The sequence below is a fragment of the Convolutriloba macropyga genome, chromosome 4 (assembly GCF_964194025.1).
Source record: "Convolutriloba macropyga chromosome 4, txConMacr16.3, whole genome shotgun sequence".
Classification (NCBI taxonomy): Eukaryota; Metazoa; Xenacoelomorpha; order Acoela; family Convolutidae; genus Convolutriloba; species Convolutriloba macropyga.
Window position 1 is genome coordinate 38,603,033 of NC_134471.1, and position 26,276 is coordinate 38,629,308.

At 41.4% G+C, this 26,276-nt stretch overlaps 1 protein-coding gene across 8 annotated transcripts in view; it reads right to left on the bottom strand.

The window, feature by feature from the left end:
• LOC142337656 (uncharacterized) overlaps positions 1-26,276 on the bottom strand; it is a 138,840-nt gene that overhangs the window by 96,249 nt on the left and 16,315 nt on the right. For 5 of the 8 annotated variants that reach the window (XM_075387062.1, XM_075387060.1, XM_075387059.1 and 2 more), the window contains exon 7: positions 13,551-13,735. In XM_075387062.1, coding sequence (XP_075243177.1) covers positions 13,551-13,735 — 185 coding nt within the window. Of the gene's footprint in view, positions 1-13,550; positions 13,736-14,262; positions 14,954-19,704; positions 25,390-26,276 lie in introns of those variants that run through there. The other 3 variants (XR_012758952.1, XR_012758953.1, XM_075387057.1) reach the window with 2 other exon arrangements.

Sequence of the window (26,276 nt, forward strand, 5' to 3'; positions counted from 1 at the left end):
ATTGCTTCGAGTCGTTGTCGCATTTGGGTCCACGTCTTCGTCTGGATTGTGGGAGTCTCTTTGAAGACACACGCTGGGACATTGGGAAACGCTCTACCGATCAGAAAGTGGTTGGGTGTCAACGGGTCCTCGTCCTCGATGTCACTTCTAACGTGTGTTAAAGGTCTCGCATTGACAAGACTCTCTGTTTCGATAACAATGGTGGAGAAGACGTCCCATGTCAACTTCGCAGATCCGAGATTCAAGAGAAGAGCTCGTTTTACAATTTGTACGAGCCTCTCCCACACCCCACCGAAATGAGGAGCAGAAGGAGGGTTTAGACGCCATTCGACGTTTAGTTTCTGTCTAATGAAATCATGGTCAAGTTTGAGGGGTTGTCTTCGTATCTGTTTTCTGGCTCCAAGAAAGTGGCTACCATTGTCACTGAGGAAGAGTCGAGGTTGTCCGCGTCTGGCGATAAATCTTCGGATGGCCGTCATGCAAGTGGTTGTCGTTAAGTCTTCTGTCACTTCCAAGTGCACAGCTCGTGTGACTAGACAATTGAAGAGGCAGATATAGGCTTTTTCTTCTTTGTTCCGCTGAATAACAGTAAAAGGGCCAATATAGTCGATTCCAACGTTTGTAAAAACTACAGGAGACTGGTCTTGTGGAAATCTGATGTCGGGTAGATCCGCCATAGGTGGTTGAAGTCCTTGGCCTTTGAATCGTCTGCAATCAAAGCACCTGTAGGTGATACTGCGGAGGGCGTCTCGAAGACCAAACACATAAAAGTTTTGTTGCACATAGTTCTTCACATATTCAGTTCCAAAATGCATACAGATTTCGTGGCATTTGATTAGAAAGAGTCGGGTAATGAACTCTTTTGCGTTTAGAATAATTGGGTGTTTCGTGTTGTAACACAATGTACTCCTTTTGGTTCTGCCGCCAACACGCAAAATGTTGTCTTGGAGAAACGGGGAAAGCTGTAGAAGTTTGTCTTTCGTTGGAAGAGATTTCTTCTGGTTCATTAAGCAGATTGAAGTACCGCAAGAGGTCTGTTGTGACGCTTTGAACAGGTGATTTCTCGATTTTTCAATATCCGTACAGTTGAGAGCTCTTTTTTGCTTGGTTTTAATTATGTCCAGGAAGCGAAAGACTTGTGCGGTTGCTTTGAGTAGCTTGGTCCACTTCGAGAATCTCTCGACGTCAATGATTGCTTTTACTGGTTGTTGTATTGTTGTGACGTTTGTTTTCTCCGCGCTGAGTATCTTGTTCCAGCTGTCTTTTGGTTCGAACAAAAACGAGGGTGGAGTTAGCCAAAGTTTTCGCAGCTCATCTGGATCAATACCACGGGATACGTGATCGGCTGGGTTATTCTTACCACTGATATGATACCAGCTATCAGATGATGAGTTGTCTTGAATTTCGCGCACCCTGTTGGAAACGTAAAATTTAAGCTTGTCGGTGCTCTTAATCCACGCTAGGACTGCTGTGCTGTCACACCAAAAGACGGTTTCCTTGAACAAAATATTTTGGTGGGTTTTAACGAACCTAGCTAAGCGGGTTCCATGAACTGCGGCCTGGAGCTCCATTTTAGGAATACTGAGCTGCTTGATCGGAGCAACCTTGGCTTTGCTTATGAGAAACGAGCATGAAACGTCATTTTCTGAAGAAGTTCTGATATAAGCTACAGCTCCATAAGCTAGTTGCGAGGCGTCGCTGAATATATGGAGTTCATGTAGTTCATTTGTTGTTGATTTGGGATTTATGCAGCGAGGAAATTCAATAGGTGGTGCAGATTGATATTTATCAATCCATTTTTGGATCAGAATCCGTTTTTCGAGCGGCAAAGGGTCATCCCACGCTAATCCTTCTTTCCATACATCCTGTAGAATAATATTGAGTGTAATTACTAGCGGGGCTATAATGCCTAACGGATCAAAAAGACAGGCGATTAGCGACAGAAGTTTCCTAATTGAGTAGCTGTTACCGTTGTTGTCAAACTTTGATGGTTTCTTGTGGAATAATCTGTCAGCCGACTTATTCCAGTGAACTCCAAGCACTCGATGACAATTTTTGTCGTTTTCGTCGCTGTCGTCAAAATCTTGTATAGCGGATCTTTCGTTTGAGACAAATTTTGTCAAATTGAACCCGCCTTTCGAAAGCGTTTTCTTAAGCAGAGCTGTGTCATCTTTAGCCTTTTGAACTGTCTCGAACGAGTGTACAAAATCGTCCATATAAAAACTGTTGTAGACTAAATCTTTAACGGCCTGGTTTGGCGAGAAATCGTTAGCAGTTTTTTGAAGAACAAAGATTGCTGTTGTTGGCGAGCATCGAGCGCCGAAGATTAGGCGGGTGTACTGGAACTGTTTAATACTTCGCTCAGTTGGCCACAGAAATCTCATGGAGGGTTGATCTGTTTCTATAATGCCGACCTGCATAAACATGGCTTCAATATCAGCCGTGATAGCAGCAGGTTTTTCTCTAAATCGAAGTAAGAGCCCGACAAGATTGTTTAGTAAGTCGGGTCCTGTGAGAAGATTGCTATTCAGTGAACTTCCTTTGAATGTTGATGCAGCGTTTGAGACACGGCGCACCTTTCCTGGTTTATTGGGATTGGTAACAGGATGGTGTGGTAGGTACCAGACACGATCGGGTGTAGTGTCACTGAAAGTTACAGGTTTGACATATCCTTTTTCAAGGTCAGTGTCGAGTGTTTTCTGATACATATCTTTCAAGGCTTTGTCTTTCTTGAGTTTTTTGTCAAGGCTTTGGACTTGAGCTTTTGCTACGGGGTAATTGTTCTCAAGGGTAACTTTTTCTCTCCAGAGGAGACCGATTTCATATCTTTCTCCTGTATGTCTCACTGTGTTGTTAAGTATTTCTACTGCCCTTTGGTCGTTCTTGGAGAGGGAAATTTCGTCTTCATTTTCCGTTCCAGATGTGTCAATTTTCCAGAAACCGGTCACGGATTCGGTTAAAGGGTCTTCATCATCTTCTGTTGAAAAAGTCATTTCCCTATCGAAAGCCTCAAAACTATCTGACAAAGTTTGTTCTTTCGGGTTTGTCTTTGTCAAATTTAATGGGGCCTGTTATGGTCCATCCAAGTAAATTGCGAATGGCAAACGGGGTGTTTTTAGGACCCTGCAAGAACTCTCGCTCGAGTATGTACTGTGTTGCATCAATTCCAAGCAGGACTTGGATTTTGTTGTTTTCCAATTGCGGAAAGTTGATGTGTTGTAGGTGTGGGTACTTGCTGCATACCTCATTTAACTGTGTCACGGGCGCGTCGTCGAAGTGCCAATTTTTTATTGAGTAAACGTAGTTTAGACGGAACAATGGTCGTTGGCTCCGGAAAAGCCCGATGTCAAGCTGTACTAGCTTTGCTTCCATAGAAGAGTCGCCAAAAGCAGTTGAGACGTTCAGAGTCGTTTCCGAGCTTGTTTGTGGTGCATTCAATTTGGTAATCATCGGATCGAAAGCATATGAGATTGTGCTGCAGCTGTCTAATAGCGCGTAGCACTCGAAGTGCTCGTTGCGTCCAAACAGTTTGATGGGTATCATTGGCAATTGATTTCGGATTCTCCTCGGGAAGACAGGTGTATAACTTGGCGGTTTTGTTCCGCTATTTATATCTTCGAACGATTCACAAAGGGGCAATTCGTGTTGTGTGATGTTTGTTTTCTGATTAGGGCTATAGTTTTTATCGTGTAACATTGAATGATGCTTGCGTGAGCAATGTCTACATAATACTTTTGATGGGCAATTTTTTGCATTGTGATTGGGACTTAGACAGTTGTAGCAGAGCAGATTTTTCTTCACTTCCGAGTTTCGCTCAGATGGTGACATCTGCAAAAATTTAGAACATTTTCCAATGTAGTGGTCGCCTTGATCTACTGGGCATTTCTTGCTCTTAGTTTGCTGAGTGTTGGAAGAATTTCTTTCGGAAATTCGGTTGTTGTTCGAGGTAGTACTTCCGCTGTTGTTCATAAACTGTGATGTTCCTCCAATATTGTCTCGTCGCACGTTATTGTGACTATAATTGTTGACTGGCTCGCTTCCGTTTCTGAAACTACCGTTTGTGTTCGAGTTTCTGTTGCCATATCTTTTGTTTTTGTTTATGTTTTGATTAAAGAACTTGGATTGATGGTTGTTATTTCCATTGTGGTGGTTATTTTTGTCTCGCCGATTAAAATTTGTTTGTTTTCCGTTATCATTCGGTTGATTTTGAAGTGATACTGACTCCTGTAGTTGTTCACAAGCTCTAGCTTGTCTATCCATCCAATTTGAGAGGTCTTCTATTCCTGGGAAGGTACTATTGATATCCACAAGGTGTTCACTCCACTTCATTTTCAAAGACCATTGTAATTTATCCCGTGCTATCCGAACTAAGTACGTTGACTTCAAATCGGCATACAATCCATGGGCGTTGAATGTTTGAACCAGTTTACGTAGAAAGGACGCATAGCTGATCAACGTCGCGTGATCGCTTGCTTGTGGTCGTTGCCATAGCTCTAGTTCTTTGGTTAAGGCTGATACGACGTGCTGCGGGTTTCCAAAGCGGCGTTCCAGTTCCGACAACGCTTCGTGATAAAAACCTGGGTTGCACAAATATCCAGATACGGCCTCTTTTGCTGAGCCAATGACTAGGGACTGCAGGTAGCTCATTCTTTCAATGTCCGAGATGTCGCGATTATTGTGGATTACTGATGAAAACATGCTAGACCACTCATTCCATTTCAGAGGATCTCCGTCAAACTTATTTACGCGAAGGTCTGGGAGCTTGACCGAGCGGTGGTTATTTCGGAAGAAGGGCTGGTGTTGATTGTGGTTCTTGTAGTTCTGATATTCGCCTGGATACGCGTAGTAACCATTGAGGGCTGGTTGGGTTGTAGCGTAGTTACCTTGTTGTTCAACGAGGTTTTCAGGATTTCTTCCTGCGTCAGTCTCGTTATAAAAGTGACGACGACCGAGAACATTTTGTTGATCTGGCATGGCTACAGGGGCAACATATTTGCTGCGGTTCGTATCGAAGCTTTTTTTTGTTTCAACTGGCACGCTAAAAACTTCCGTGGCAGCTGTTGATCCGTTAGCTTGTGCAATGAAAGGCCTATCTGTTTTCTGGTAGCTGTTCTTACTTAGTGGAGAACTGTTTGTTGGATTCATGTTGCCTGTTTCTTCGCTCCCAATGAAATACGGTCGATTGGTTGTTGAAGGGGGAACCGGCATTTCATTGCTGGATTCGACTTGATTTGTCCTTATAGGGTTGGTGTTTGAGAACGCTTGATAGCTGTTGGTGTTAATGTTCACTATTTCATTCTCAGAATTCCTTATGGTGTTTTGATTTGGCAGTAGGCTGTTTGCATCGCGAACGCATTTATCTGTAAGTTGAAGACTAGGGATATTATTCAGAGGACCTGAGGCTTCGTTTGTTGTTTGTGGCATAGCGCTACTTGTAGACGAATGATCCAAGGAAATGATCATAGTTGGTCCCTTGTCAACATTTTTGTCCAACTGTCTGTTAGGGTCTTCTTGTCTTAATGGAGAATGATTTTTCTGTTGTTGATCAGCACGGAAAATTGACTGATAGTATGAGGGCCCAAAATTGGCCTCGTTAGCTTTCCTATAGGCGTCGAATGGATAATATTGACTTGTCGGCGTAGTTATCTGGTGGCTAGAGACTAAAGATTTTTGATTTTCTTTTGAGATATTATGATCGCCTGATCCTTGAAGCTGAAAAATATCAGAAACTCCGGGTTGATCTAGTTGTGACGTTTTGTCTGGTTCGGTTGGGTTTTGATCCTTGTTCTGCTTTTCCTCATTGGATGATGCAACTCTTTGGATGTTTCTATTTCTCAGCTCGTAAAGTACGCTGTTGGTCGAGTTGACAAAATTATTTGACTGGTTTTCAATTTTTTCTTGGTTCTGGGCTGCATCAAAAGTGTACCCAAACGGAACTTTTTTGTTGTGCTGATTATCATTATTTCTATTATCCTTTCTACCTTCAGCTTTGGAAGCAGTTGATAGGTGGCTGTGTACTGATGAGCGACTGCTTGCTCTCGACCGAAGCTGTCTCTTCGTGATCTCGTGCTGTTTGACGGTTTGCATAATTTCAATTTTCATCGATGTGAGTTCTTCCGCTTCTTCGAGAGGTTCTACCACTTGAGTGCTTTCAGATTGCGTCATGACGTCAACGAGTACTTCAGCTTGTTCTATCAGCTTTTTGAACTCTTGATATGTTTCTAAGATTATTTCAGGTTCCAGATCATCTGAAATTTGTTTTTTGATCTCTCGAAATAGTAGCTGCGTTGTATTTAATCGTTGTTTAAAAAGCTTGACGGTGCTACTGATGTTTTGCTTGCCGTTACTCGCTTTTATTTTTCTTGGCAAATTTGTCCTCATTTTCTCACACTTTGTAATGAGCAGCCGTTTGTGTGAATTGGTCCAGTTTGAAGGAGCTTTCAAAATCCACTCTAATGGCTTTTGGTGTCACAAAATACGGTTAGGTGGTCCAAATTTGGTGGCCTTTGGGGTTGATGGAGTGAATATTGGGGGGCTAATTTGACTAATTTGATTGACCTTTGAGGGGCACTTTGGTGACTTTGGGGGGCACTCTGCGTGACTTTGGGGGGCACTTTGTGTGACCTTGGGGGCCAGGTGTGCTCAACTTGGGTGAGCTTGGGGGCACTCTGGGTGACCTTGGGGGATACTTAAGTGACCTTTGGAGCCACTTTGTGTGACCTTGGAATCAGGTATGTTCAACTTGGGTGACCTTTGGGGGCACTTTGTTGACTTTGGGGGGCACTCTGGGTGACCTTGGGGGGAACTTTAGTCACCTTTGGAGGGGCTTTAGTGACCTTTGGGGCTCTTTGTGTGACCTTGGTGGGCACTCTTGAGTGATCTTGGGGGGCAGCTGGCTCGTGGCGGGCACTGCTAGGACGGGTTTTGCACTACTGGATCGTGCTGGCTCTTGTAAGGCACTGCTGGGGTTGTGCTGGCTCGTGGCGGGCAAAGCTGAGTCGTGCCTGCTCGTGGCGGGCACTGCTGGGTCGTGCTGGCTCGTGACGGGCACTGCTGGGGTTGTGCTGGCTCGTGGCGGGCACTGCTGGGTCGTGCTGGCTCGTGGAGGGCACTACTGGGGTCGTGCTGGCTCGTGGCGGGCACTGCTTGGTCGGGCTGGCTCGTGGTGGGCACTACTGGGTCGTACTGGCTCGTGGCGGGCACTGCTGGGTCGTGCTGGCTTGTGGCGGGCACTGCTGGGTCGTGCTGGCTCGTGGCGGGCACTGCTGGGTCGTGCTGGCTCGTGGCGGGCACTGCTGGGTCGTGCTGGCTCGTGGCGGGCACTGCTGGGTCGTGCTGGCTCGTGGCGGGCACTGCTCGGTCGTGCTGGCTCGTGGCGGGCACTGCTGGGTCGTGCTGGCTCGTGGCGGGCACTGCTGGGTCGTGCTGGCTCGTGGCGGGCACTACTGGGTTCGTGCTGGTTCGTAGCGGGCACTGCTGGGTCCTGCTGGCTCGTGGCGGGCACTACTAGGGTCGTGCTGACACGTGGTGGGCACTACTGGGTCGTGCTGGCTCGTGGCGGGCACTGCTGGGGTTGTGCTGGCTCGTGGCGGGCACTGCTGGGTCGTGCTGGCTCGTGGAGGGCACTAATGGGGTCGTGCTGGCTCGTGGCGGGCACTGCTTGGTCGGGCTGGCTCGTGGTGGGCACTAATTGGTCGTACTGGCTCGTGGCGGCACTGCTGGGTCGTGCTGGCTCGTGGCGGGCACTGCTGGGTCGTGCTGACTCGTGGCGGGCACTGCTGGGTCGTGCTGGCTCGTGGCGGGCACTGCTGGGTCGTGCTGGCTCGTGGCGGGCACTACTGGGGTCGTGCTGGCTCGTGGCGGGCGCTGCTGAGTCGTGCTGGCTTGTGACGTGCACTACTGGGGTCGTGCTGGCTCGTGGGGGGCACTGCTGGGTCGTGCTGGCTCGTAGCGGGCACTGCTGGGTCGTGCTCGCTCGTGTCGGGCACTGCTGGGTCGTGCTGGCTCGTGGCGGGCACTGCTGGGTCGTGCTGGCTCGTGGCGGGCACTGCTGGGTCGTGCTGGCTCGTGGCGGGCACTGCTGGGTTGTGCTGGCTCGTGGCGTGCACTACTGGGGTCGTGCTGGCTCGTGGCGGGCACTGCTGGGTCGTGCTGGCTCGTGGCGGGCACTACTGGGGTCGTGCTGGCTCGTGGCGGGCACTGCTGGGTCGTGCTGGCTTGTGACGTGCACTACTGGGGTCGTGCTGGCTCGTGGCGGGCACTGCTGGGTCGTGCTCGCTCGTGTCGGGCACTGCTGGGTCGTGCTGGCTCGTGGCGGGCACTGCTGGGTCGTGCTGGTTCGTGGCGGGCACTGCTGGGTCGTGCTGGCTCGTGGCGGGCACTGCTGGGTTGTGCTGGCTCGTGGCGTGCACTACTGGGGTCGTGCTGGCTCGTGGCGGGCACTGCTGGGTCCTGCTGGCTCGTGGTGGGCACTACTGGTGTCGTGCTCGCTCGTGTCGGGCACTGCTGGGTCGTGCTGGCTCGTGGGGGGCACTGCTGGGTCGTGCTGGCTCGTGGCGGGCACTTCTGGGTCGTGCTGGCTCGTGGCGGGCACTGCTGGGTCGTGCTGGCTCGTGGCGGGCACTGCTGGGTCGTGCTGGCTCGTGGCGGGCACTGCTGGGTCGTGCTGGCTCGTGGCGGGCACTGCTGGGGTCGTGCTGGTTCGTAGCGGGCACTGCTGGGTCCTGCTGGCTCGTGGCGGGCACTACTGGGGTCGTGCTGACACGTGGTGGGCACTACTGGGTCGTGCTGGCTCGTGGCGGGCACTGCTGGGGTTGTGCCGGCTCGTGGCGGGCACTGCTGGGTCGTGCTGGCTTGTGACGTGCACTACTGGGGTCGTGCTGGCTCGTGGGGGGCACTGCTGGGTCGTGCTGGCTCGTGGCGGGCACTGCTGGGTCGTGCTGGCTCGTGGCATGCACTACTGGGGTCGTGCTGGCTCGTGGCGGGCACTGCTGGGTCGTGCTGGCTCGTGGCGGGCACTACTGGTGTCGTGTTGGCTCGTGGCGGGGACTGCTGGGTCGTGCTGGCTCGTGGGGGGCACTGCTGGGTCGTGCTGGCTCGTGGCGGGCACTGCTGGGGTTGTGCTGGCTGCTCGAATGATGTAGACTTTGTAACATAATTCGCCGGACCCGAACTTTGTAATATAACAATTTAAGAAATGCTAATAATTTTAACAATTGCTTCGCTGAAACTCGTTTTTTTTCCAAAAAAAAAGACCTTCGGAATTATATATCAACCAGTTTATGATGATGGAAGCTTCTTTTCCAAGCTACCAAGCTTCTCTTTTCCTTTTTTCTTTTTTCTTTTACCAGTGACTAGCTGCGTTTATGATAACTCTATGATATGTGCTGGGTGGGGAACGTTACCGGTGCCCCGAGAATCTACTAAATCTACACTGTTAAATTTATTGTAAAGTTTGTAAGAGTTTCTTATCTGTTTAGACACCAGACCCTTGTTTCCTGATCCTCGGCTTTTCTCGGCGTGTGTTGTCTGCTGCTCTCAGTGTGTTTCCTGTTACTCAGTCCATTTGCAGTTGTAGTGATCTCAGTAAACTCTCAATCACCATGATATCACTGAATGCGTCTTAGTCAGAAGATGTTATTAGACATTTGGCCAGGTGCAAATCCTTTGTAGGTTCTCAATGATTCTCCGATTTATTGGGCGCCAAATGACAATGGCCGTCTGGTCCCGATCGGGGGAGATGCCGTTGTCGTCTTTCTTCTTCAATTCCTTGGGTTTTTTTGTTTCAAAATAGAATCCTTGTTTCAATTTCTTTATTCAATCATTTCTTTTGTTTCGCCACGTGCACCTTTGTTTAGCTTGTTTTCGATGATTATGATTCAAACGTGTCGAAGAAATCAAGTTTACAACATTTAGGCGGCAAAATGTAATTAAGAATTATCACATCGATAACATGCTACCCTGGCTTTTCGATCTTTTCACGCTCCTTCTAAGCTTATGTGCCGGCTAATCGAAGTTACTGGATTATCCATCAGATTCAATATTAAAAAAGTCTAGAATGCAAGGCCAAAGAATAACGAAATTCGAGACAAAAAAGCTCAAAAGTGCAGTGAAAACATATTTCTGTTTTTGCTTCAAATATCTTTTATTTGTTGGTATTTATAAAACCATTTAAAAAATTAGCTTTCAAAACTGAGGATAGATCCGAAATATCCAAAACAGTTTTTGGGACAACTTCGGCTAATTTTTATAACCGAACAAAAAATTTCAAATTCGTTTTTGAATCAAAATGTTGCTAATAAATAATAATCTCAACTGCTACTTGAAAACTTTCTGGTTCAGCTAGTTGTCTGAAAAGGAAGCCCAATTGCACATCTCTTGCGTAAAATTGGGCCCAGTTTTGTCTTCACAAATTGCGTTTACCAGTAAAACATAACAATAATTGTTCCGGCCCACTTTAGTAGGGGAGTAACTACATACTCAATTGGGTTTTTTGTTCAGTCCATTTCCGCCGATCGATATATTCATCGTACAGGATTGTGAGTGGTATCTGTAGAAAGCATGTCAGGCGTGGAAGTTCAAATTAAAAAGAGTTTTTCGATAGTCGCTTTCTCCGAGGAGTTACGAAGGTTTAAAGATTTGTGAACGTTAGCCTAACTTCTGTTGCTTTGTTCATACTTTTCGTAATTTTTGTTTTAATTTTGATAAACGTTTGCGAAAATATGATACAATTGTTAACGACAGTCTAATAGATTTTACGTTGAAAGATAGAAGAAAGTTGATGAAATGTTTAAGTCAACTGTTTTGGCAAAACTTTCAGCTAAGTTTCTGAAAACTCAGAATCTTTCAAAATAAAAATGGCATTAAAGACGCTTATTTGGCCCCCCTTGTTCAGTTTGACCGGTGGTGCAGTCATAAAAATTGCTGACACAATCTTGGTTTGCTCAGATACGGTCTAATTGTACCTCCGTTTCCTGATAAATTTTTCCGCAATTAACATTTTGCGGTCTCTCGCTAATTTAAACCGATATTAAGAAACGCATATTTTATTTTTTATACAAGAAAATTTGCTATTGCCAAAATAAATTGCAAAATAGATTAGAACAATTGGGTTTTAAACAACCGTACAATAGCCCGGCCAATATTAGTCTCATCGTTGAAAATTGCAATGAAAAAGGATTCGGATTATAGGTTAGGTCTAAAAATACTTGCTTTTTTTCATCCCAAATAAAAGATCTTTTTTCACTGAAAGGTTCTTGAAAGGTAATTGAAGAGAAATCCTCCATTTATTTTCCAATAAGATCCAATGAAACAACATTGTGTTTAATGAATAAGGCTCATGTTTTTTATCGCTCCGACAAATTGTTTTCGTAATTCTTTTTCATCATTTCTTGAGATTTACCAGCATTTGATGTTCTTTTTGCATTCTCATGACTGAGCATAATTAATCACATGTCTAATTTGGTATCTATGGAGCTATTACAGAAACCATCTATTGCTTTCAGTTGATACAATGCTTTTTATCAATATAACTCGAAGTATCCACAAATCATTTATTTTTAATATGACTTTTTGGTCAAATTAGTTATTTCGGCAACAATTGGTACATTTTTGTTGTAATGGAGAAGCAGCAAGAGCAAGATCAGTATTGTGGAATTTTACTTAAAAATTATTCCGATTTATTGGGTCGCTGTATATATTTTTTGAACTGTGGTCTTCTTTGGGGTTTTTTAAGTCGAATTATTTCAAATCAAACATCAATTATTGACATGTCAAATTTACGCGCAAGGGGAGGCCAATAAAAATATGGAAAATTTCAGCAAAAACCAAAGACTTTTCGCTTCCACACCGCTCACAAAATAGTTCATGAAATTTGGAACTCCGTGCGTATTCAGTTTTAATGTGTAGTCTTTTGTTTTACTCTCAATAATGAATTGTACAGTTGGTTTCCTAGGCGGTTACAATTTAAACTATTTACCGGTTTTTAATTGAAAGCTTAGGGTTTTGAAAATGTTTTTAAAAAGTAAAGGTTTTCTGGATTTTCCACTTTGAATCGTATTCTATCTTTTAGCGTAGTCTCATTAAAGAGAGAGGTCGCATTTTTGAATTAAATATAATGAAGTTTTAATGGTTCTTTGGCGTTGATACTGCCAGTTTTCGTAACTTTATTTATTTTTTGACCCTTTCCAATATTTGACGTTCTCCTTTGCTGTCTTGTCTGATCATCACATTAAGGGCACATTAAGTACAAGTCACACATCACATTATTGGGGTTGAAATAAGGCGCAGTTGATTATATTAATAGTGAATAGATTTTGATCTTATAGGCTTGGACACCGAAGCACAAGATTGCAAAATTGAAATCAATTTGATTTTTGCCTGTATTTGTTCTTGTTGTAGTCGTTTGAGATTCTGTATAATGACAGGTCTCAAGGGTTTTGTGTCAAGATATAAATGAAGCTATTGAATGATTTCAGTCGATAGCTAATTTCTTTCACTACTTTGAATTTAATTGTTTTCAATAAGTGTAAATGCATTTTCTAACTTTGCTCTTTTTGTTTTCTGTGAGCTTGTAAATATTCTCAATAAAGACAGGTCCCATGTTTTTTCTGGTGACAAACAAGTCATTTGGTTTTGTTAACTTCTTACCTGATGCTATTTTGACTTCTTGATTAAGTTTTTTTTTAAATGGATAGACATTGAGTTTTGGTCGTAATTAATGCTTGTAGTTTTATTTGATTTTTGGATTTTGTTGTTTGTCTTGTCTCTTCCGCTCCTTAATGGAATTTATCATCGGCCATCTATTTAGTTATTGTTTCATTTATAGTGGTTACAGCCAAAGCAATTTTTTCGAGTGGATAGGCCAATTATTTTCGAACAATAAGTGATTTTTATTGAAGATTTCTATCTCATCCTCATTTGGTGGACAATTAAGTCAAAAACGTGGTTGAGCAGGATCGGAACATTATGCGCGAACGCACAATAGCCCCACCATCTGAGATGGTTATTATTGCATTCTTATTTTCATCTTTTCGACTTTTGCCTTCAAGTGCTATTTATATTTTTCACTCAATCTATTCAATTGGCATTCGAAAAAACCGTTGCTCAGCAAGACAACCTGAGAAAACTGCATTCAACATTGAAAAACGAAGTCAAAAATGCAATGAAATAAACCTAGATACCCCATGAAGATCCCCGGTACTTAAACTTTGTTGTAGTTATTCTTGGTTACCGGGTCTAATGCTAATTGGTAATCGTATTATCCTCTCATTAGGAGGAAGGAGTAAGCGTATATTTTTCAAAGTTACCCTCTGATTTATCAATTTAATACTTTGTTCTTGTACATGATAAAAATGGTTATTTTATAGATTGAACACTTCCTCTGCTAACCACAGTGGATGACAAACTCCCTTTTATCTCATACCCCCTAATATGGCGGACATATACCCCCAGATGATGGTCCATCTGGGATAAAAGAAAAACCAACTAGGGTATTTCGTATGATGTCGGACATCATTAGATCCACAATTAGGACACAGTATCTCAATTACCTTTCCCAGAGCCCAGCCCGGTTCCACATCCTCCAACATCTGGATAATGTCTCCTGGCTTTAGTTGCAACTCGTCCTTCTGTGCAGCCTCGTACTTGTGCTTCACGATAAACTTCTTATCCATCTCTACAGGTGCAGATGACGTTACAGCTTCGGTAGCTGGTTTTGATGTAGACGGCGTATCCTCTGGTAACATTCTTAATTTAATTTTATTAGAGAGCACTTAATTGGGATCGCGCCTAACCCGTTTGTCCTTTCTCTTTAAAAATTCTATCGAAAATTGAAGTCACATGGTACCTTTTTGCTAATATGTAAAAATTGTCAACATGTAAATAAAAGACATTTTAAGGTAATCTTTCACGGTACAAATGACCAAAATCTAGCTAAATTTCTAAAAAGTGCACGGACTCGGATTCCGGTCTACTAACCGAGAAGCTGTTTAGACCGAGTAAGGCCATTACATTTATTAAAGCAATATAATTGTCCCAAAATCTTTACGCAAGTAGAAAAGGGGTACGTTCAAAAACTTTCTTAACATTAAATTCAGCAGCTGTAAAAACGCATGTTTTAAGAATGACAAACGCAAGCAGTAATTGCTGAAGCGGTTCTATACTCAGAACACAAGCTTTGCTCGAAGATAGTCATCGATGCATAGTTTAGAGTACACAATACAAAAGCGAATTATTAAAACAGCGAATTAGTAAAACTTACCAGCAGTTTTCGGCAGTTGATTTTGGAGCGATACAATCAAGTATTAATGACTGTCAATACCAAGTCTCAGATTGATTACGGTAATGTCGTCTGTAGTTAGAGAAAGGATAGACAGAAATATAGAGGTAGATGGTTGTATTAATATAATGAGGAACTGTCGAGGACACTTTGATTATGAGAAAGGAAACCAGGTAACAAAGAATTTGAATAGAATTGTGGCAACTTCGGTTAGAGAGATCGTAAGGAAAAAAAATAACAACGCTAAAGAGGCACCTCTTCAGCTCATTAAATAAAATTGTACCACATTCGTCCACACAATATCAGTTTGACCAATGATAGGGCAATGTTAAAGTGACGACTTTTGTTCTTTATTGATTGTCTTTTTTGATCTTTCCTTAAAATGATGCCACAATAAAACTCCACAATAGCCCGGAATTTTGGTTATTGGTGATATGATTTTCTGGAACTAAATATCAAAATTAAGATTAATCGTAGACAACGTAAGCCAAGACTGTCTGCGGGTTAATTGTGTCCAGAGACAGTAATACGACCTTTGTATTATGTAACAATTTGTGTCATGTTAGTGTCCAGACGGTGGGGTTGTGAGATGTCAGGGGTCCGCTATATACAGTTTACATTGTGATGATGGTGACATCAGAGCAAGAATGCTATGTAGCTTTAATCAATCATTACCTGAAGAACAGTCATAACAGGTTAGTTACAAAGACAGATAGTGGACCTGACATTGGTAACTTGTTATATCAAACGAAAAGTAAATATATTATGAAACGAACATTTACAGTAGGACAAGGTCGCCGAATCGGTTTAAAGCTTGTTAGAAGTGGCGTGTCAAGAAATCCAGTTTTTTCTCTAAACACTTCTGTTCAAATCTCTCAGCAGCCCAGGAGGCCTGACTCTCACGCACAAGAACTATGATCTTCTTTTAAACACTATTGCTTAACAAAGATTGTGGGAAAAACCCGAACGCCCAGGGCACAAAAAAGATACACCTTTTTCTTTTCGATATAGTTTCATGTTGCCGCTCAAAGAGAATTCGAAAGTTAGTAGAAACATTGCCATCGCCATAAGCAACTTCACAGTACAAACAGCAGAAAAAAATACATCACATTAAGGAATAGGCGATATTCTCAAGTTGCAAAATAAAACAATTGCATGGTCTCATCAGCGATTGAATTTAAGTTTTTCTGGTTAAAAAACAATGAAGAATTACCTTCAGCTAGTTTTAAGGAACGCTAAATGTATTGTGCTCCGCACAATAAAAAGCTGATTTGCCTTTGACAATGGGCATCTACAAATTCTATTAACGAAAGCATTGTAAAAACATAGAAATCACTAAAAAAAAGTTTTAATTCGCTACAACTGTGCGATCATAACTATCCAAGAGCAGCCCTGCAACCCATCTAAAAATCTCACTTCATGTATCTCTGACGTGATTTATAAGGAAAAGTCAACGACGGAATCTTGACAGGGAAAAATTTGTTCCGCAATTTTTTGCATTCAAATATCTATCATCTCTTGCAGCAATTACTTTTCGGATCTTTTCCATTTGTGTACCCCAGTACGTTATGCGCCCCCAGTTTTAGAGCGCGTGTCATTACATAGTAAATCAATATATAAAAATATGGCACGTGCGTCTGGGGTACAAATAATATGCGCCCACTACTTAGCTGGGAGGGGGGGGGGGGCACAAATGGAAAAGATCCAACTTTTCTTTCTTAGATACCAGATTGAACAACAATGAAGCTGAAACAATCTATTAACCTCAAATAACTTAAATTTTCATAAAGTCAATTTCAAAAAATTTAAACGATTAAGTTTTATGAAGTGCTCATCCTTTAAAGCAGTAGTGCGTTGTTTGAAAAAACGCATGATAGATATTTAACACTGACTAGGTTTCCTACAGTCGAGCCGAACAGCCCGCACAAACCATGTCTTAAAAATTTCACACGGCTGTACGGAACCAAAAATGTCATTATCACAGACCTTTAGTGAACTTCAAAAAGCAGACAGAAAGAATTCATGATCAATTAAAAAAAATGAAACATTTCTGGTTTGAAGAAAATCATTAACCTTTAAAAACTATTTAGAGCCCAGATGTGACCATTCAGACAACCCACCTAGATTACTACCCTTAGCAAAATGTAGCACATCGCTTCAAAATTTTGTAACAGTTGTACAAGTCCTTTCGCAGCGAAAAGAACAACAAACCTTTCGTAACGAAAAGAACCTGCCGCAGAACCAGAATTATTAAAATAGTATTCACATCAATTCTCATGTTTCTAAGATCAACTCAATTTGCAAAAAATAAACTTCTTAGAAAACCAAGGAACTGTGCATAGTCGAAATAATGTCACTGTCTCAACCTTCAGACGCATACGAAGAAATGTAAAACCAAGTTCATATCGATACAAAAAAATTACATAAAAATATTTCATCAACTTGGTTTTACAAGATATTTCTTTCTTGGCAAGCTTTTACTCTAGATTCTTACAAACCTTTTTCTTCATAATTAAAGTACTCTAGCAGATGGTTTCTCTTTCTTTATAATCAGTTAGAAAGACATTTTAATTTCAGAAAAAAACATCAGTATCCCAGACAGTATAAAGCTGCAGTGTTATCCGGCATACAAATTTCGAGCTATAGCAAAATAATGCCTCGCTTCCAGCTCACACCGTAAATTTAAAACACAGTAAAAAACTGTCCTTCATACTTTCGGGCAGATGTTGACAACAATTAAAAAGATAGGTAGAGAACATTTAAAAGGATTTGAATATCTAAAATCAGGATAAAGCTGCCAAGTCGTACAAAAAATTGAGGATATATTTATTTTAACTAGTCTAAAAGTTCCCTACGTGACGTTTCGGTAACAGAAAAGTGGATGAGTTCTAGCAAAGTGTTAAAAATTGTTGGAAGGAATGAAAAACTTTGGTGATTAGAAATCTATATGCTCCCTGACTTTAATATCAAACAAGCAGCTTCAAAGGATTTGCGAAGCTTCCAAATTGTAGAAAATGAGACTTTTTGAAAAAAGATAAATGACATCAAAAAATCATTTAATCGTGTTTCGTACATATATTGTTTCACCCCGATTTTAAGCTTCCAATAATTGAGAATAATTAGACAGGCCGCAATCAATTCTATTGAGTCTAATTAATAGAGATTAAAATCGGGGTGAAATGATTTGAGGTGTGAAAACTTTTCACACCTTAATCAATTCACCTCGATTTTAATCTGTAAATTCATGGATCACAATTGTCAGGGACATAGAGCTAACGACTCAATAGTTTAAAGCAAAGCTATAACAATTAGCGAATTAGTTATCTAGTCCCTAATGAAGCAATTGAAAACAATTGAAAAGTGAATGGAACACAACATTTCTTGTTTCATATCATTTTAAAATCAGCATGACACCTGCCGACTTTGAATGTACTATTTCATCCAAAAACAGGAATATTGGTTGTAGAAGGCCACGAAACTTATGTTAAAAGAATAAATAAGTTCACAACCGCCTGGAATTGCTCGAAATATTAAAGCTACAAGTGCCGCGTTTCCTCATTTACAGAAGATGGCCAACTTATTCGCGTAAACGGTGCGCACAATCAAAATAATTCTATTGGAAAGCCGGCCACAAGAAAAGTTATAAAAGAGATTAAAGCCCAGAGTGAAAACTTAACTCTAGCAGCAGCCGTAGCGTCCGCAATTTTACCAGTAACTGACGTTCTCTCGACCCAGTATGCGTTGCCGTCAAAACCAAATTTAACACAAACATCGCAGCGTTTAAGAAGAAATATAAACAAAGTCAATTCAAGAACCGTCGGACCGGCATTTTGATATACCCAATACGTTTCAAGAGTTTTTGCGGTATGACAGCGTAAAAGATGACAAGGAGCGTATTTTACTCTTTGGTGATCCGTATATGACACCGGTTCTCGGAGAATTGAAGTTTTGGCTTGCTTGATTTAAATAGCATTTAGATAACTTCGTTATTGAGAAACTAGACGAGCTTTGTTTATATTTCCAATCAAATTATATTAAGTCTCCACTATTGAATCGTCCTCCTATATTCCCCCAACAAATCTGGAATCAGAGACGCAGCCGTTGAGGGAATTGCCAGAACTAATGCTGTTGAGGGTTGGCATTATGGGATACAAGCCTTGTTTAGCGGATCCCACCCCGGAGTTTGGAAACTTTTGTCTAACTTATCAAAACGATGGAGACTTACCGGGAAGAAACTCACTTTCATTTTTTCAGGGCTATTGCCAGTTTGACTTAGTTGTATTTAAAATTTTATTGTAATTGTGTTTGACAGCCATCAATATTTTTGAGTTGGCGTCCTCCTTGCGTCCTGACGGAGTTATGTCGAAGCCTCATATCGCAACTTATTAAGGAATTTGATCCCGGGCGTTAACCCAATGATGGGACCCCTGATTAGGAACACAGTTTTGTAACATTTAGATATGAAACTTGCACAGCATAGCTGCTAGCAAAAATATCAATCTGGATTTCACTGAAAATTCTGTTAAACACGCGGTTAAATTTCGTTTCGAATTGCTAATTTCTTCCTGCTCAGAAAGTAGATTTTAAACTTCAGCTGGCATCCTTTCATTTGAAAATTGCTGGTTGTTCTGTCCTCTTTGTGCAACATAAAAAAAGACTTGTAAAGTGTTCTTTTTCAATCAAAGGCATTGCTCTGAAAAGCAGTCTCGTCATTATTCGATTTCAAACAAACGCAAGCTGTTCAATGCCGCACTCTTGAAGGTCAGTAGTTTTGTGTTATTTAAGTCCTCTGAACTTTAGTTTTGCTAATTGTTCTTTTGGACGCCGAAACATAAAATATTTCGGTGTTAAACCGATTTCGGGGTAATAAAATTTCGGAGTGAAATGACTGAGGGGTGATTATACACGAGGTTAAATAGATTGAGGTGAAAAGAAGTAGAACCGGTGAACAGTAAGTACACTTATAGATTAGTAAGGCTCTTAGAGATATGCTAGGCTACTCAATGCGCTCCGGGCTCTAACTGTTTTTTGAGAACGAAGAGTCAAATAGCCAGGTGAAAATCAAGCAAAGATCGAGCAAAAATCGCATTTAAAGGCGACAGGACTAATATAATTGCTAAATACCTCGTTTGAGAGCAATTAACCATAAAAATTAATAACCATAAAAGCTGCAAAATTAGGTTTATCAAGTGCAGGAAAAATTAATAGGCCCTCATAAATGTAATGTAAAAAAATGCAGCAAACAAATCCCGTTCATGGTTTAAAAGCACAGCAGGCCCAGACTAAGGCTGATAGACTATGACAATCTTCTTGTCTTCTTTCAATGCAACAACTCACCACAGTCAGAATTAATAACAGATGGTCCCAGTCCAGTTACTACTAGCAACATAAAAATTAAATATTAGTCCGAAAGATGAAGAAAGATGTTCTGGTTATGTTAAATTTTTGTATAACATTAAACTCTGTGGCAAAAGTAAAGGAACAAGTATACACATAAAACAATAGCTCAAAGATCGCTGACAATGATTCTCAGATGATCAGAGATCACAATCTTGCGAACGGAAGTTACAACATTACTAACCATTTAACATTAGTCAACCATTAACAGTAACAATATATATAAATCTTCACTCTCGACACTATTTAGGCACACCATTCAATTTGCTAACCATGGTTAAAAGTCTGCAAATAGTTAAGCATGTGTGTATTGTTATTAAGTCATAATCCAACATATTATTGTACATTGCGTTTTGTTTACACTCAAATATCCAATAGCTTGCTCAAGGATTTCACAATAATTCACTGCACGTAAAATTGTTGGGAACTGTTTTGTTAAGCATTGTGTAAATAGGACTAATTAATGGATAGGAATCAAACGTCAAACAAAACTTCAACCTAAATTAACAAAAACATTAACAAGCAACTCAGTCAAATTCAAATTATTCACAATAGTCAAACTCGAATTTTAATGCTTCATACCAAAATTACCGGAACTCTCTCTTCTCTTCTTCACCCCGTGAACAAAATTTTTGTTTTTATTTAAAAAGTGTAAACCAACTAACGTTTCTTTTCGGGCTGGTAAAAGTTTCTATAGCCCAACAAGAGGTGGGAGTTTCCATTACAATTTATATATACCATTATAAAAAGGTGTTCAAAGAATTGTGGACTGCTATAATCTACTGGGAAGGGGCGAGGATGAGGGGGATACCAGGAGGAGGGAAATCCGATTGACTTAATTTGCATCCGATCACATTATTGAAGAGTACAGTTTCCTCTGGCTTTCTCTGAACTATCATCCAAATCAGTCTCTTTAGGTTCCGAAAGATCATTGACAGTCTCGGCTGGTTCCGGACTACGTTCTTCGTTCGCTCGAATTTGATTTCCATCGACTGTCAGCTCCTCTGATTTGACAATTGGTAATTTTTGATTTGCATTTTGTAATTTATTATCAAAATATTCTTTGCTGTCTCTCAGTTTGGATTTCGGTTTCAGTTCTATGCTGCCAGCTCGTGAACTCTCAAATGATGAATCTGCAGCTTCCAAATTTTCCACTTTATCTTTGTAAGAATCGTTTTTCACTACAGCGAGTCCTGGTGACCTTTTAGAGCTAACTCGAAACGAATTGTGAGCATCGCATATCGACTCATCTTCGCATTTCAGCCCAACAGTGTAGTCAAAATCAACCAGATTATTCTCTCGTTCATTGCTGTTAGTTACAGATCCAAAAGTGAGCGAGCTTTCAAATCCAGAACATTCGTTATCGATATCCGTAAAATACCTTGCATCATTTAACTCGCTTTCTCTTATTGGATGATTGGACTTCGATCTGGTCGTGAGAGGCTCGCTGACAGTTATCTTTTGTGAGCTATCTAGTTTGCTAAATGCTTCTTCATAGAAACTCTTCTGGTTACGGACAATACTATCGGCAGACACATTTAAATCAGCACAAAGCAGCTCAGAATCAGCAATAGGGTCAATGCGGTACTCATTCAAGGAATCCTCGTCACATACCATGGCAGTGTTAAAAATCGAGGAAGCTTCCAAACTCGATCTTCTAATGTTGACAATTGAGCTTAAATTTTGATCCAGTTTTTGATAGGAATCGCTTATCTCTTTATACTGTTCATCATAATCAGATGTTTTTTCGAATTCGCTGATACTGCTCATGTCGTTATTGCTACCCGAGATATTTCTGTTCAAAATTGACACATGGCAGCTATCATCATAATTCTCAACTTTAGCTTCGCATCCGGTCGCGGCTGAATGTCCTATCTCGGGCGTACCCGGCATCTTCGCAGAAGATGACCTTCGATTTTCTTCCATAAAACTATCTCGGTCGAAATTTGTAGACACCCGAGCTGAGCTAACAGTTATAATGCTTTCAGAAGCTGCTAGCGGTGCCAAGAGTGACATATCTGATTCATCGCTGATAGATTCCTTTTCGACCTCTGAATAAACCGGAGATTCCAATGAACCTCTCATTTGGAGTTCTCTAATGACTGAATCCTTCACATAACTGATACTGCGCTCGGAATCGATATCTCTGATATGCTTGCTTTCCAAGGGCGAACACGCTTTTGAACTAGTTTGCAAAGGCTGGCATCTTTCAACCCTTAAACTCTCCTCCGAGGACTCCTTTACTTTATCCTTCTTTCTCATCGGACTGGTCAAAGGTGACAGCCTAAAATTAGTCCGTTTTAAACTAGGGTTCGATTCTAGATCTTCATTTCTAACTGTCGATAGTCGACTGTTATTCATTGAAAGAGAAATTTCTGAGGAAACAGATCCGGCCGGCATTTGACTAATTGTCTGTTGGCATGATTCCAAAACATCGTCAAGGCTTGAAAACGCCGAAGCTGCTTGAATGAAAGCACTTTCCACGTTATTTATACGCGTTGAGATATCGGGCAAAATGGGAACTTCTGTACTCAACTTTCTGTGATTAATTTTGCTCGGAAATATTGTCTCTTCGTTTCTGCGGAGTTCTATATCTTCAGTTTCGAACCACTTTTTGTCTTTTCTGTTAAAATATTCTTCCGCGTAAGAAAAACATTTCTCAAGTCCTTGTGAAATGTCTGAAAATGGCACTGTGTTTTCATTCAGAGCTAACTCTCCCAACGTAGTCGAATTTCGCCCGTCAATCAACGACCGCTTTTCGCTTTTATTTGATTGGTCTGCAAGAGCTAAAGTCAGGTCATAGCATCCCGATGTTGCTGCGCTGGATACTGTATTATCTAGAATTGAAGTTAACTCCTGGTCAGTGAAATTTTTAGAACTGTTATGACCTGAAAATTCAGTTTGTGTTTCCTTGCTACAACATTCCTGGTGGCACAAATCTTGTGATACGTAGTCCGTAGAGCAGTCACACAGAACGCCAGAACTTGAATTCTCCAAATCTGACTGCACATTTTTCAATCCAGAGCAATTTGATTGGTTTGCAATTGGACATTTCGAGGTGCTCGTTTTCGATGGCGTCGCATCTGATGGTGACATCATTTGTTTTGATTCGGAACTTGATGGCGTAACAGCAAACGGTCCTAAACGCTGCTTCCCTTGATTGATCAGGAACTCTGAATCTGAATGGTATCCTCCCACATCGCTGACGAATGACATGTACCGTGACATCGGCGCACTTTTACCAGAGGCTGAAGAGTCATTGGGTGAAATATCAGACTTCTTAAAAATAGATCTGGCGGCTTTTTTCAATCCATTTTTCAAGAGAGAAGATCTGAAGCAATCAGTATCGTTAATAGAAGAAACTGAAACAAAGCTTTGCTCTAAAATCTGATCTCCTTTTAAACAGTTGGCACTGGATGATGTCACCCCATCGCTCATGTCCATACTTCGCTTGTCAGTTTCTGTGCCAAAAGGTTCACTACCCGGGTACTTGAACATTACTTCCTTCGAAAATTTTGAATTTGTTGACAAACTTTCAAATGATACTGCGGGCTTCTTGTGAAAATTGGGCAAATCATAAAACTCTTCCCTTAATTCTTCCGCGGACGTTAGTGAGGGGTTCAATCTTTGCATCAGTAGCAAGTCGTGAAACAAACTTGTTGGTTCCTGGTGAACTTCAGCTTCGACATGGTAAACAGTTCCGGGTTGTGGTTGAGCTATTTGTACAGGAATGTTTGATCTCATATCATTTTCAGATCCATTCATTAAAATGTCTTCAATCAGATCATGAAAGTTAGCACTAGGTTGGCGACTAACCAACTCAGCACAATGTTGTGAAGTTTTTCTGGAGTAACTTACGGGCATCTTATCTTCGGATGGACGTTCAGCATCGCCTGAACTAGGACAGCTAGTCACACGTTCGCGAGGCGATGGGTCCGAACTTGATTCTGACTTCATTCGCACGTTTAGACATCTTTGCACTTTTTTCGCCTTCGTTGTCGGTGCACCACCTGGATTTCTTTCCGGTGTCAAATTTTGCTTATTTGCTTTCTGTAATGACTTTGGAATTCGATCAGGCGCACGGCAAGGCATTGAGTAAACAGTTGCGCGAGATGATACGGGTCGCGACGGAATATCTTCTGAAATCTCTTCGTATGAGTCATTTTGTGGCGTGTGCTCCTTTTTAGCAATCGGAGAGATGTTCCAATCGCTAACATTTCCATCAAATGTTTCTTCGTGCCTCATAGTTCTGTTCATAGTCTCATTAAGATACTCGCTGACGCTTTTCTCATCTTCCCAAGGCCATTTATCGTCAAATATATTTTTCTCATTTTCGACACCTTTGTTGTTTCTGGCCTCCCCTTCAATCGGCATACCAGAATCCTGCAGCGAATAGTTAAGAACTCTTTCAGAATTCCGATCTTCGGATATCTTTGATAAACAGTTCCCCCTCTTACTGGACGCTCCTTTGCGACCTTTTCCTCTGGCAATTTTCGAATCACTTTGAGAAAATTCAGGGTTCGATATTTGCATTTTCCGGCGCCCTGGTGACGGTGTGAATGAATAACTCGTAATTCCCTCAAAATGTTCATCAATATCATTGAGCACCTGTTGCTTTAACTTCTGCTGTTCTTTCAAAATCTTAAGTCTCAAACTTTCATTTATTTCCCACGGCCATTGATCACCACTGCCTTCAGCAGAATATTGGTACTGAATATCACTATTAAAATTCTTTCTAGACTTCGATTTTTTCGATGAAATGTGATTAAAGTAAACATTTTCTGTCTTGCAGGGCTCATTCTTCAAATTGCTTTCGAACAACTGCTTTTTCGTGTATTTTGAGCTCCTCGGAATTTTTAAGAGGGATGCATTAATAGGACATTTCTGAACCGTCTCAGTTTCTTCTCCCGCTGTCAATTTCCTGGAGCTGCTTTCCAAATCAAGCGCTGGAATCAACTTCTTTTTCCAATCAGTCAATTTATACAAAGCAGTGAAGCAGCACGGCGAACTGATGAACTCGTTGTCAATAAGTGGCACCGTTTCGCGAGTACTTTTCACTGGACAAATATGGGTCAAACTAAATCTGGTAACGACTGGTTTCAGCGAACTGAGCGACAAATCAACCAAGTCGCAGGCAAGGCTCTGACTCAGATCCAGGCAAGCATTTACAGAGTTCCGATATCTTCGCACTCTGATTGCATCGTCATAGGAATCTTGTGACACCGCAATACTTCTGCAACCTTGGCATAAATCAAGAACAGTTCGCTTGTACTCCTCCAAAGCATCAGACGAAACTGAGAGGATTGTTCGCTTCGTGCGGTCCATGTTCAAACTTTCCGAAAGTGGAACGGCTTTTGAACTAGAATCAAATAAGGAGCTGAAAAAACCGCTCGAGTCGCGATTTTCGTCAGACTTTGTTTTATCGACTTTTGATTTCGACTTACTCCTTAAGCAGCTACTTTCGACCAAATTGGAACTGGCTATTGCCGGTTTTGATGTGACGAACGTTGTGGTTCCCAAAGTCCTTCCAGAAGTGTAAAATTGGGGTGTATTTTTCCCTGATTTTCCTTCACTGGGACTAGGATTGATTTCAACTTCAGTTGCGCCAGGAAATATGAATGGGTTCTCCTCGAAGTAACGAATTTTATCAGACACTGAGCTTTCTGGACGCAACTCGAGATAGTTCGGCAAAGAACTGCTACCTGATTTAGTTCCTGTAATGATAAAAACAGAAGTTTCCTAAATCACTGATAAATATTAACACAGGCGCCCAAAAATATTTAGGGCACTATTGTATTTACAGCAAATAGTAGCACCAATATTGAAATGTAGTAATTACAAAAATGATTTTTCAAAGTAATCTAATCGCCACAACGCTACTCTAAAATTGGATGTAATTAGCGCGGTAATTAAATTGCGTGGAATAGAAGAAATGTAATTTTTAGCTACGCTCTAAATGGTCCGAATGTTTAATAAAATGGCCTTTCTTAGGATTAGAATGTTAACAAAGGAATAAGTTGAAATTATTTAACTTAGCATCACTGAAGCATAACTTGTAGACCATACGCTGCCTTTTGTAAGTCAATCTTTAACGAACATTCAACTTAAGTTTTATAAAGTAACTTGGGATCAATGTCACTTTTTAAGCTCTCGAGTAACAAAAACCAGATACAAATAAAAAGAAACGTCAAAATTGACTGAAACACAATAGCAGATTTGTCTTTTGATTAATTCGGCAAATTTGTAATAATTTGGTTGTTATTTGTTAATATTCGAAAACTAATTACGACTGTTTGTCGCTTTGTATTCAAGGTAATAACGATCACTTAAGTGCTATTAGTGACTAACCACGATACTATATATTCGAGATGGTTGCTTTGTTTGTGATCTGTATCTTTGCTATTGTTTTGCAGACACCATTTTATCAAAACAAAGCCAATTAATCAAACACGGCGCCTTCGCTTTGGACCTGATAAAACAAGAAAGTAAACTGCACCAATAGGGGAGGCTCATAAATCGATCAAGACAAACAGCTTCATTACAAAATCAGATGTTAACGACCTTGGTAAAGATGATGAATTAAGATATAATCTCCCCTCAC